Source organism: Larus michahellis, chromosome 2 (genome assembly GCF_964199755.1).
Source record: "Larus michahellis chromosome 2, bLarMic1.1, whole genome shotgun sequence".
Lineage (NCBI taxonomy): Eukaryota > Metazoa > Chordata > Aves > Charadriiformes > Laridae > Larus > Larus michahellis.
Window position 1 is genome coordinate 150,287,831 of NC_133897.1, and position 12,870 is coordinate 150,300,700.

General features: G+C 45.3%; 1 protein-coding gene across 4 annotated transcripts in view; it reads right to left on the bottom strand.

Annotated features, from left to right (window-relative positions):
- SYBU (syntabulin) overlaps positions 1–12,870 on the bottom strand; it is a 41,934-nt gene that overhangs the window by 4,009 nt on the left and 25,055 nt on the right. For 3 of the 4 annotated variants that reach the window (XR_012585788.1, XM_074577693.1, XM_074577694.1), the window contains 2 exons: positions 3,061–3,163; positions 466–669 (listed from right to left, as the gene is read on the bottom strand). Coding sequence is in view for 3 of the 4 variants with exons in the window: in XM_074577693.1 (XP_074433794.1) it covers positions 466–669; positions 3,061–3,163 (307 nt within the window). In the remaining variant the exon portion in view is untranslated. Of the gene's footprint in view, positions 1–465; positions 670–3,060; positions 3,164–4,953; positions 5,162–12,870 lie in introns of those variants that run through there. The other variant, XM_074577695.1, reaches the window with a different exon arrangement.

A 12,870-nucleotide genomic window follows, 5' to 3' on the forward strand; every position in this document is an offset into this window, starting at 1 on the left:
TTCTCTGCAGTATGTGTCACATGCTCTGGCAGGTATCTGTTTTCTTTCTTGTACAGGACACTGCACTCCTTAGGGAGGTGCCCAAGTCTGGGCAGGGTGAATTTTTGCCCAAGTGTATAATGTTTTCTATATTTATAATGTTTTCTGTATTACCCCACTCAACTCTCTCCAAAGTGAAAGGACCCTCAGACAAAAGAACCAGTAAATCCCCATGAGAACTGATGGCATGAAACCACTTGAAGGAGCCTTGACCAAAAGTAACGTTGAATTTTACAGTGCTGAAACAATAAAGCTTTTACAAGGGATGGTGCACCCTGTTGACTGTCGAGCCACCCCTATGAGGAGTCACACCTATGCCGAGGAGCAAGGTGACCTGCTCGGCAGCTCAAACAGCTGATCCCACGTTACAGTGCAGAGAAGGCAAGTCAGTGTGCTGAACACCGGGCTGCTGAAATAAAGACTTGCCTCATCACTGGGCTGCTGTCGCTCCCTTTGTATGAGCCTGAGTTGCTGCTGCTGGCTGATGAAGCCCTGTAACTCTGGTGGATGTTAGCAGGACTCAGCTGGTTTTTGCACAGTGTTGACAAAGGGTCCTTTTCACGGGAAGCAGGTGGGCTGGTTCCAGACTTGTAGGATAAGGATCCATTATTCCGACCATAAGGGCCACGACTGGAGGGGAACCAAAACGGTTAAAGCATATTGGATTATCCTTGTCACACAACCCATTATGTGTCTTATTTTACACACAAAGTTGTCTAAACACTAAACCAGACAGACAACTGCGAGTGGCCGGGAAGAAACAAAGTCCTGAAGTCGTCATTCACTGACTGTGGGGCTCTTGGTCTGAGCTACATGACGTAGGGAAACCTCAGCCATGGGGACAGCCCAGTTCCCAGTGACTCCACCAGAATGTCCACGTTCCTTGAACCTCTGGCCCCGCTAAGTAATGAGAGGACTGCAGCAGCCTGGGTTAGTGCCAAAAGAACCAGGCGCCAGCTTTCCCCGGCCAGGCCTGCGGAGCGATGCCCGTCCGCGGGGGTTCGCTGCAAGGCTGCTTTCATGCTTCTCAGCACGCAGCCCCAGGGATCCCGGCGTGCAGTGAAAACAGATTTTGTTTGAGCCCTGTTCTTCTCTGCCTTTGGCATCCTGGGTGCTTCAGCTGTCATTGTCAGCTATTCATTTGTTTCGATACAGTTTGAACCCCACTGCGAGCAGGATGAAATGGTATATTACAATAGACAAAGGAAAGCGCGGCCTTTTCTTTCTTCCTTACAGTTTCCCTCACACATATCTACCTTTCTTTTCCCACCCTTTATTAAATAATCTGACTGTCCACTGTGTGTGCTTGAAAGCAATTGGTATCTGCGCTGCCCGAGAGCTGCCAAGGTCCGGGGTGCCCTGAGGACAGCTTCTCGGGGTGCGTTCCTCGCCTCCTCGCTCCGTTTGCCTTCCTGCACTACCACGCTGCTACCTTTGTCCTCCCATGGAAGTTGTTCCTCTGGACTGTAACGAAAAGGCAGGTTTCAAAAAAAATACGGAAAAAGGCAAATCCAGCCAGCAAAGGAGAAGGCTCGAACATAAAAATTTAAATACCACAGAATTATGAAGCAAAATCTCTTCTTAAAATTGTTTGACTTGGTTTCCTCCCTTCTCTGAAAATGGAACAGTTTATAAGGAACAGATGGTTGAGTGGCTGCTGCAAACCTTCATCGCGCTGCTGCGGTCTGGGTGATTTTATAATTATTTTACAATGAAGTGCAGGACTGTGGTTTGTGACAACATTGAAATGTTTGACAGTGAGTTAAGTCAAACAGTTAAAAAAGAATGCATTTGCAAAGGAGGCATCTCTTTCCACTTCGTACAGCGCAGCAGCAGCTCTGGTGTGAGGCAGAACTTGCACTGACTGTGCCTAACACAGCAGTGCTTTGAAGGAGCACTATTACATAGGACTTCTGTTCCGTTAAGTAGGTCAGGATGCTCTAATTTAAAGTTATATTTAAATGCACAATAATATATGAAATGATACATAATCTTACTCAAAGTAAGGCGATTTTAGAACTTCATATTATACTTAATACTGTTTTTTCCCCCAGCCAGTAACTTGGTAGATTTAATCTAAAGAGAGCTTAAGTAATGTTTATTTTTCTAACAGTCTCATGACAGAGATAGGAAACCGCTCATTAAGCATCGTGCTGCCGATCTCTGTACACTGGGGCACGCTGCGACCTTGGGGACGTCTGTGTGACTCAAGCATGCGGGTATCCCGCTGCTGGTCCCAGCTTGCCGTCAGCTCTTCCGCAAAGGGCAGGAAACCAGTCCTGGCAATTTGAACTCCTTCCACCTACTCCAAAAACAGTAACCAGCAGGGACTGCGTGGGCAGAGCACAACGCGCGCTGCTCTGTCCCAAGGCCCCTGTATTCACAAGCTGTCTGGATTTGCCCTTCACACATGACAGGGAGAAATCTTACAGAAATCTTTCATGAAAGGTTCATTTAGATAGATGACTATGACAATTTTTCTTATTTGCATAGAGTTATAATTCTATAAAAGTTGGGCAAGGGTGTTTAAGAAAAGAGTGTCAAAGGCAATATTGTACACTTCTTCCCGTAAAAAATAAGGTCATGATCTGTAAAGGTGTATGCTGAGCTGACAATTTATTACAGAGAGAAAACAAAGTGATAAGACCAAAAGGTTAAGGTTAACTGGTTAGAAGTACTGCTGTATGCTGTACGAAACAACATACCCCTAGTTGTTTCCTCCTCCACTCCAGCCAACGCCTTTTCTGCCTTACCTTACTTGTTATGAATAAATAACAAAAAAATACCAGTCAGCTGATCTGGCATATTGACAATTTTTGCTCTCCAAACACAGCATTTTTTTTTTCCTTTCTCATATTACAGCTCTCATCAGTGTAAGCGCTGCTCGATGGCACAGTGTTACCCAAATTGTTTTAAAACTCACAATGCTGGTATTGTATGTATTAACTGCGAGACCCTACAGAGTAGTCTATCTTTGCACTAGCAACACTTGCAATATTCAGGAAAAATTGTTTTGCTTACTTGCGGGAAAAAGAAGATCTTTTGCTTCCAGCAGCAGACATATGGACTTCAGGCGCTGAAATACTGCCTGTGCTGCTTGAAGAGCTAAAATCGGCTTCACTCCCTGGAAAGGAAAAGGGAAGAGTGAAACACGATGGAAATTATAACTCAAAGACTGTTTTCAAAATAACAATGAATCACAAGCATCCTTCCTTTGTCCGTCCTGTGAGAATTTCAGAAGTTGCATGAATTTTCAAACATCCCTGAGGACAAGTGCTGGATTCGTTCCAGATTTTCAATATTTCTTCAGAACTGGCACTTCAGCAAGAGCAGAAAAAACATTTGGACACAAAACCCTAACGCTACAGAAGCCATTTTAAGGACTCGGCTAGGAACATTTCTTGTGGCGACCTGTTTGCTTTCTCACAGCCATCAGTAGACAAATGAGGCTGCTCACGTGGCGTCTGCAGGAGCACAGCGATTAGGAGCACGCAACTGGAACCGGAGATTTCTCTTGCTTTAAACCACATGAAAATACTACTCAGTGGGAGGAAAGCTGCTTCTGTTTTGGCTTCTGAGATTATGTACACGTACATGTATATATGTATAAACGCATATAAGCTAACAAGGTATTTGCATGTATATATGTACACACGTATGCAGGTTTTCATGTGGCATGGAAGCATAGTAAGGCAGTTCTAATAGCCTTAAAATAATCCAATAATCACGTGTGGCTCTCAAGTGCTTCTCAGGTGCTAAGCCATCTATCTGATTACTGACTTTCTATGGATCACAGCTTTTATTTCCCAAGCTCTGGCATATACAATGAAAACTGCTCTCATTTTGCTAGATCCAGTAGTAGGTAGATGTACTAAGAAAGTCTTACCATCTGGAAAAAAAACCCCACAAAAGTTAGGATCTTTTTCGGTCCATCACTCAAATGGTGAATGTCCCAAGCCATATCCGGGTCTCACGCTGCAGAGCCACAGTAGTGGATAATGACTTTATCGAGGGGATGGAAATAACTTTCCGACATCGTTTAAGCAGCCGGTCAGGGGGAGCAACTCTCACCTGAGAATTTCTGGGCACCGTCCCCTGCACTGACACCCCCGGCCAGCGGCTGCAGACTTACCACAAATCCTAATTTTGCGATCTTTTCCACGAGGGGGAGATGCAGCTGCAGCTACCATCATCCCCGCTGTGGCAGATAAACCTTCGGGTGCACAACCTCTCTTAAATCCTTGGCAGAGCTGTCGGGCTTGTCTTGCACCCCTGAATACCCGGGATGGGGAAAAGGCCTTGTCGGAGCCTGTCTTCACAGCCTTACAGAGGATGAGGCTTCCATCCACCATCCTTACCATCCGGTAACTCTTAGCAACCGGTGTTAGCATCAGATGTGTTCAGATTTAACCCAATACTTTCCCAACCCCACCAAGTCCCAGCGTCGGGATCAGTCCCCGTTTCTCTGTGCCTCTGGTTCAGCCCAGCCCAGATACTCCTCTGCCCGATTTCAAATGCCCGCTGAAATGCACAGCCCAGCTCCTGAAAAGGGTCATCTGTCCCCCTCTAACCAACTCCATACCCACTATGACATCCCTGATAACCAGACCCAGGTTGCCACAGCTGTAACCAAAGTGCAAGTTTGCAAGGGAGGGAGGGAGAGCCGCAAAGCTGTTTTCTTTCACAGAGTATTTATATCATGTCTACAGATGCAGATGTCAGTGACCCTCTCCTTGGGGAAGCAAAATGACCGTGGGACATGATGTCCGAAGCTGCAACAGAATTTTCCTGATAAACAAAACACTCCCATCTACAAGCCTAAGATACCAAATACTGTCTTGGTATCACGCTACTCCCAAATCTACTTTTCCAAGCAAGACCCGAACAGGTAAACGCAACGCACAGATTTCATACCTCCGGTGTTTGGACCCCCGAAACATTCCTGCTCTTGCAAGACGCCAACAGATTTCCAAAGCCAAGTCCTGTCTGCGGCACAGAGCGCAGGAGCCCTAGCTGAGGCTCATCTCTGGTTAAGTAGACCACATCATAATCAGATCTCGCTATCGAAAGCATTTCGAGGAAGCAAGGCTTAATAATAGCCTCTTCCTGACCTGCCTGGCTCGGAGCGCAGGGCTGGGGAGGGCTGCCGAGCCAGGCACTGCCGGTAAGAGTCAGCACAGCCTGAAGATCCAGCCTCCTCCAAGGCTGAGCTTTCCGAAAGACCGAACTGCATCTGAGACCAGAACACTGTCTGCAAAGCACAAATTAACCTTTCTGTTAACAGCTGATAACCCAATTCTGATAACGGCTACACACAAGTTTAACACTGAACACAGAGACTACTTACGCTTAAAATTAGGCATGTGGCTATTTATAGGACTTTCAATAACGTTTTATAAATTAAAGGGGTCACTGCTAGTATCTGTTCCAAGTGTGTTAGTTACGCTCAAGCCAGCTTTGTGTGTAGCAGAGCTCGACAGCAATGTTACTAGGAGACTTTACAAAATATTTTCTGCCATTTGGTAGACATCTCTAAGCAAAACAACATGGCATCTATCCATATAATATCAATTGCAACATACTCTCCTGGGTAAATGTGACTTCTGTCTTACAAACGTCTTAACAAAGAGGTGAAACTCCTTGCCTAGCAGCAATATGGGCAGGAGCTGAACGCGGCCTCTCATCTTTCCTAACGCCATTCTCCAGGCTGACAGCTCCCTAGGGACATCTGTTGACTATTTTTGTTGCTGTGACAATGTGATTGCAAAAGCTCACACATGTAAGCCCCAGAACAGCCTGTCAATTCAGCATTAACCATGAAAGAGGCTGCCATTTCTCAGAAACATATTACTTTGTCCTAACTGTCCGTAACACTTGTTTTGCCCTGATCTGAGGCTTCCTTGGCCAAGACGACTGTCTTACCCACCCTTTCCTGCAAAACACGGCACATGTTGAGCCGCTGGCTTCAGCAGTATCCCATTTGAAATTCATTCATACATATTCTTCCATGCTGCAAGCCACTCAGCGTCACACTACCAACAGCCTGCCCGCAGACAAGCCAGCTCAGGAATATGCTTTGATGGAAACGCTCGTGCCGCACGTAGGGCATCCGATGCCAGGGGGCCAGTCGCTCCCACCTCCCGTGGCCCGGCCGCCGACTCCGGGCAGCAGCAGGCCCATGCCATGGGAGTGGAGCTGTGCACTGCTCTGTGCTATGGGATGAACAACACATGGATGGCCAACAAATCAGCTGAGACAGCTGGGGTTGTTCAGCCTGGAGAAGAGGAGGCTCCGGGGAGACCTTATAGTGGCCTACCAGTACCTGAAGGGGGCCTACAAGAAAGCTGTGGAGGGTCTGTTTGCAAGGGCATGCAGCAATAGGATGAGGGACAACGGCTTTAAACTAGAGCAGGGTAGGTTTAGATGAGACATTAGGAAGAAATTCTTCACAATGAGGCTGGTGAGACACTGGAACAGGTTGCCCAGAGAGGTGGTGGAGGCCCCATCCCTGGAGACATTCGAGGCCAGGCTTGATGAGGCTCTGAGCAACCTGATCTAGTTAAAGATGTCCCCGCTTACTGCAGAGGGGTTGGACTAGATGACCTTTAAAGGTCCCTTCCAGGCCAACACATTCTATGATTCCATGAAAGTGCTGTAATATTTTCCAGGAGTGCTCCTTGCCTGGAATCTGAGAAGCACAACTTAGCCAGGGGCAGAGAGGGTGGTGATGGTCCAACAGATGCGTCTGCTCATCTGCGCCGTGGGTTGGGGACCACTGCTCTGGGAGCTAACACCATCAACTGGGAAACCTCCTACTAATGACTGAAGGGCAAATTTCCCATCCTGCATGTGATGCAACTGCAAATTTCGGGGTGCAATTGAGGGGAGGGAGAAAGAGCTGCCTGTGCACGGGCCTGTATGCCTCCAGCTGGCACTGGCGAGTGTTTATCCCACTTGTGCAGGCGTGGGATAACCGTCACACCCACACCTTGGGCGTCAAAAGGCCCCACCTCTGACTCTGTTCTCTGCACTGCCTCAGCCACAGCACACAGTACAGTGACCGTGTCACGCACTGCATTCACAGCTTCTACAGAGTGGGTGTATTGGGCCTCCCAGGACAGTATGCGAGCACAGAAATACCACGTCATATATGTACATATGGATATAGAGACAGTATATGCATATACATTTCTTACACAGAGTCACACAATAACCCCACATGCGCGCCTGGAGTACGGCATCCCAGTCTGCTATGTCTAGCCATTGCAGACAGTTGGATACCTTGTTGTGTGGTCTTCTGGCCTCAATATTAAAATTTTGCTTGCACTTTAGCATCCAATCCTTTTCCTTCTATAACTTGCTTGTGTGCATTTTATTGTCCATTTGGTATCTAAATAGTAAGATTAAAATACGCAAAAAAAAGGAAAAAGCTCAAGTAGTATCTGTGACAGGAACACTGACAGCTGACCAGCAGAACTGGACTCCCGACACTCAGGATGCATATGAGCTCGTTAAAATTTTTTCTTTTTGTGTAAGTCTTCCCTATTTGCAACTTCACTACTGCTTCATAGCTGCCAAAGTATATAAACCACAAAGCTTATCTATCTTCTGACTCCATAAACATGACCTTTTATATATATATATATATATATATCATTCTTGAGGCTAGGTTTTGCATATAGTCACCCAGTGAAACAGAGCTGTAAATAAAACAGTGCTGACAGAGACAGCTTGTCCTCAAAATGTAAAGCACTTAAATTTGCTGACCTTCCTTGCCTTCAAAAGCATCCTGTTATACAGCAAAGAGACCAAAATATGCATATATGTTCACCAACTCTGGTGCAGCAACTGAGGAATAAGTGGCACACGGTCTCCGTAGCTAGCTTTATTTAGAGACCCCCAAGGGAAGAGACAGGGCCTGACTGCACACACAAAAAAAAACCAAACAGGAAAGCCATTAGAAGCAGCTGGAAAAGTAGAGAGAATTCAGTTGTAATGCCTACTACTGAAAGGACCTGTATTTTTAAGAGACTTGTTTTCATTTATCTTAAAACTTTTAACTCACAGCTACATCTCTAGTTCCAATTTTTAACAGCATAAGCTGTTACCAGAAAAAACTAACGCTGCTTCTTTCCTTTTTAATAGAGGGTTGTTCCTGCAAGATTGTTTTTCTACACCACAAGCAATCTAGGAAAGAAAACCACACTGCTCACATGCACTGAGAAATGTTAGAAAAAGCAGCTGCAAAGAAGCGATGAAGTCTTGCTTTAGCATTTCAGGCTTTTCTGCAGATAACGCCCTTAAAAATGACCCATTTTAAGGGCAAAGTCTCCTAGTGGGAAATGTACTCAATTCACAGTGCCAAGCCCATTGCTGACAGTGGGTTTTGGTTCCAGTCCCTGGCCTTTGACTTATTACTTATTTGACTTACTATTACTATACGTGAGACTCTTGGATTTACTATATATTTCCCACCAAACAGGAACTGGGTAAGAGCAGATACAATCCTGGGAGCAAGGAGCAGGACACAGAACTCTCCCCCGTGTGGGCAGCTCTAGTCTTTGGGCGACACAAGCTGCTCTACCTCTGCCCATGTCTCATATGCTCCACTACCGTGAGGTCTAGAGTCAGTGGAGGAAGATGAGGATGCCCAGTAGGTCGCAGTGGTTCAGGAACTCTTAAGAGACGTGTGGATTTGAACTCCTTTAGTCTAAGGAGGGCACTGAACTTGGATCTTTTCCCTGGGCTCTAACTGCTCAGCAGTGACACAAACCAGGGTGTTAGCGCTGGCCATATTTCAAAGGAATAAAACGTGCTGTTTGCCTGCGCTCACAAAGACAGTCTGGCTCCGGTATGGACGTCCAGAGTGAATCCGAGGCACACATGCGGGCACACTCAGGAGTACAAGTAGGTGGCCAAATCTGGGGGACAGGCGCTTGTCTCTGGCATCTCCTGTGGACTAGTGGAGGTGTGTTCCTGCACAGCATGCTCTCCGCTGTGAATCCTGGATTTTGGTACCTAACCATCCCCTCTGATCTTATATGCAGTTTAGTCACCGAGATCAGAGTTGTGAGTTGCACTCCCAGGATGACGGAGGGGAGCTGGGCACAGCAATGCCTGGCACGGTCAATCCTCAGGGTACCAAGAGGCACCCCCTCCCCTATCCCACTGCACTGTCCGATGAAGCCGTCACTCCCTGCACGTCGGTGGCCATCCACCTGACTGCTTGCCAGTGCTCCCTCATCAGACAAATCTGTTAATCACGTTTCAGCTGATTGCACACTGCGGTAGCACCTGGTCACTCGGGCAGCTGGCAAAGAGACAGTGCAAAAAATCTTCCAGTGTGACTCTTCATAAACTGTTCAAACCTGCTGTGTGAGGAGAGTTCCAAAATCAGACAGGAGATTTTTGGGAAAAACTGCAACTCAGATCCTGCTTCCCCACATCTGGATCTAAACTCAGTTTTACAAATGATCTCCTCAATTCAGACTGCTGGTTGTGTGATCTAAACTAATTATTTATCTTGATTTCCGCTCATTTTGCATGCTTATTCTTCTTACTTTGGAAGAAGGTTTGTTATCAAATAATCAAAATTTATCTCATTAAGCAGTTTTCTGATCTCATCTAAATACTACAGTTTCGGTAGTAATCTGAACTACATTAATGCAAATTATAAGCACTGCAGATCTCAAAATGAATACAGAATGTGACTTGTGTATGCTGTGAAACCACAATCAATCAAGCTCTTCTCTAAAACCACAGTCACTACAAACTAATTACTGATATTGGCTGAGAGCCATCATGTATATTCTGCATATCACCATAATCTGGGCTTGTGTTTTTCTTAATTATTTTTAATTCATGGATTTGTAGAGCAGCCACAAGCGGATGTTGGAACAAAGAGCACTGCAAGTTGGGTTTTTTTGTTTCTGCTTTATATATCTTAAGGAGATTCTCCATACAGAAATCAGCCTGACCTAATTATTTTCTGTGCTTCTATGTGCAGTTTGAGCTGTTCTAACACCACCTTAAAAATGGCTCCCATAAATTTTCTCTTCTCAGCCTGAAGTGACCTTTGCCAGGGGGAACATATGTTCACGGAGCAGAAGTGAACAGTCTGGGGAACTTATCTTCCTGTTCAAACAAAAAGGTTCTTTGGATCAGAGACGGAAGGATGCTACTTTGCTACACCAACCTCTATAGAAACGTTGAGACTGGAGGTTCAAAAAATACACTGATAGTTGTATAACAATATTCAACTTGAATTAGACAGTTTTATAAAATGTATATGGAAATCCACCTACGGACACAAGTATCTTTCATAAGGAAGAACGTAGTGTCACCTCAGAAGATTTTTCATATACCTGGAGGTACTATTTGGTCTGCTTGAAAGGAAATGGATAGGCTGGTCTGAAGTATTTTTAGGAGCTGGAAAATGTCATCTTTGGCAGGGATGACTTAGCAGTACACAGAAAGGGAGCGAACTCCATCACAGGCTGGGAAAACATCCCAGCCCTCCCGTCACGTTGGTGGCAGAAGTTTAACAAAGGGCTTTCAGAGGCCCCTTCAACACATCTCCTAAATCTGGTTCCCATGCGTGAGGAGGAGAGGGGCTGGCCGGTGCACAGCAATTAACTGCGCAGGCACGCGCTCACTGCATATACGCAAATGCATGAAATCGCAGGCTAAGCCTGATTCAGCTGAAAGCTTTTGCACAGTCACCCTTAATATAAGACATATGGTTTTCATTACAACATGCATAAAACATTTTAAATCAGCCTGGCATGTTTTCAACAGGGAAGAGAAAAATACTGCAATGAGAAACGTATCTGGGAGGTAAATAACTAAACAGCCCTGCAGCCCCAGGATGAAAAGGAAAATTTGTCATAAGCTAATCAATATTTACTGTAACGCACACGTTGAAATGATTACAAAAAAATAATAGAGTTCGAATGTCATCTATTGAAACGAACAGTAAAACCTTACCCAGTATATTGATTGGTTGCCTAAACTATAAATTTTACAGTAACAAAGGCAAGGTAGGTCTGAGGGCAATGCATTTCAAGTTATGACTGCTGTCATTTCCTGCTTCCCCCCCCCCCCCCCAATAGCACCCGTATCGTTAAGAAGCACAAATGACAGACAAGAAGCCTGTGCTTTTTCAGCTTATTAATCCTTGTGGGTTTGTGGTCACACTGCATTCTGCCAACTCCAGCAAAGAGTCACAGCCCGCCCGGATTTCGAAAGCCAACAGCTTCCTATTACTTACAGAATTTGAGAAGGGAGGAACAGAGACCTGTAATGAAGTTCCTCAGCATGGAAGCAAGACAAGGCTTGTAATACTACTAAAATATAAAACAAACCCAGCAGAATTTTCATTTCCTTTAAATACGTTTTATGTAACGGTTTATATAAGATACGCTATTATAGGGTAAGTTCACTATTTTGTTATGTCACATTAAAGGCAATATATTTCAAGCTCCTTGGGGAAGCGATGTCCACGTTTGCAGTGGCTGGAGACTGGATTTATGAAAGGATGCCAGGTCCCCAGCTCCCAGGGGGGATTTCTGGAAGTGGTGCTTTCCCTACGGGCCACCTCACTCGGTAACGCCTACAACGGTCTCCATCAGCAAAGCTTCTCAGCTGCGTGAAACTTGTTTCTCGGCATGCCTAGATGCAGGTCGGCTTTAAAAGCGCTGAACAGTCTGATGCCCGGCTCCTGTCTACACACCGGGGTGGGTGTTTCATGCTACATCAAATACACCAGGGTCCACACAAAATCAGCCCAAGGAAAGCTCTCTTCCGCTGTTTGCTTTGCTGGGGAAAGAAAGGATCCACCTGGGACTTATCTTCAGGGCCAGACTTAGCCTTGAACGGGATGAGGCTGCACATCATCTCCCCGCCACAGCACCAGGAACACGCACCGCATCCAGCAGCAAGAACCGAATGAGGAGATGGGTACCCCTCCGCTCAGCTCATCGCACCCCTCTCCAGCTCCTCTGTAAATCCACCCACTTTAGGATGCCTGCCTGTCTTCATTACCCTCTGCTACACAAGGGAATCCAAACAGGTCTGAGTTTCGCACAGCTGCCACCTCCATCAGGAGACCCTACCCAACCCCTGCGCCCAACACACCTGAGAAAACTAAGCTCTACAATCTAGAGCTTTGGGCAAAGTTGGGCAACCTCTACCTAGTTGCTCTTCTGGCTGCTGGGTTTATTTATTTATTTATTTATTTTTAGTTTATTTATTGGAACAGGAACTGAACGTATTATTTCTCCCTTCTGCTAGGCTCCTCCTGAGCTGAGAATCATAACTTCAAGTGAAAACCAAGAGTGGAGGCATCTAAAACACAGCTTCACCAGGATTTACATATCTAGGTACATAAAAGCAAGTAAAATATCACTGCTTAAACAGACCAAATGAAAACACATAAATGAGATTTGCATGATTAAAATACAGTCCCTTAGCTTTCCGTGTCTATGTATAAATACAGATACATAAGCACAAGGAATACAGTAGACCTATCCACTCAATACTGCTCAAAATTATTTAAAGTAATCACTCTGAGGGAAACAAAGACTTTCAGGAGGTAATTTGGTCACCAAAAAACAAAATTCAGAGAACACTGAAACTATTTAAATGAAACATGGACAGAAAATGGAAAACCAGAATTTTCTACTTTCTGTTTGAAATTATGCTTGAATTTTGGAAACTGCCAAATTTCTTTCTTCTCTTAAAAAGGGGGTAAAAACATTAAAAAAATCTCCCCAAACAGTCCAAATATTTTAGATTGAATATTGTCTTTCTTCAGTCTGAAACAAAGGTTTT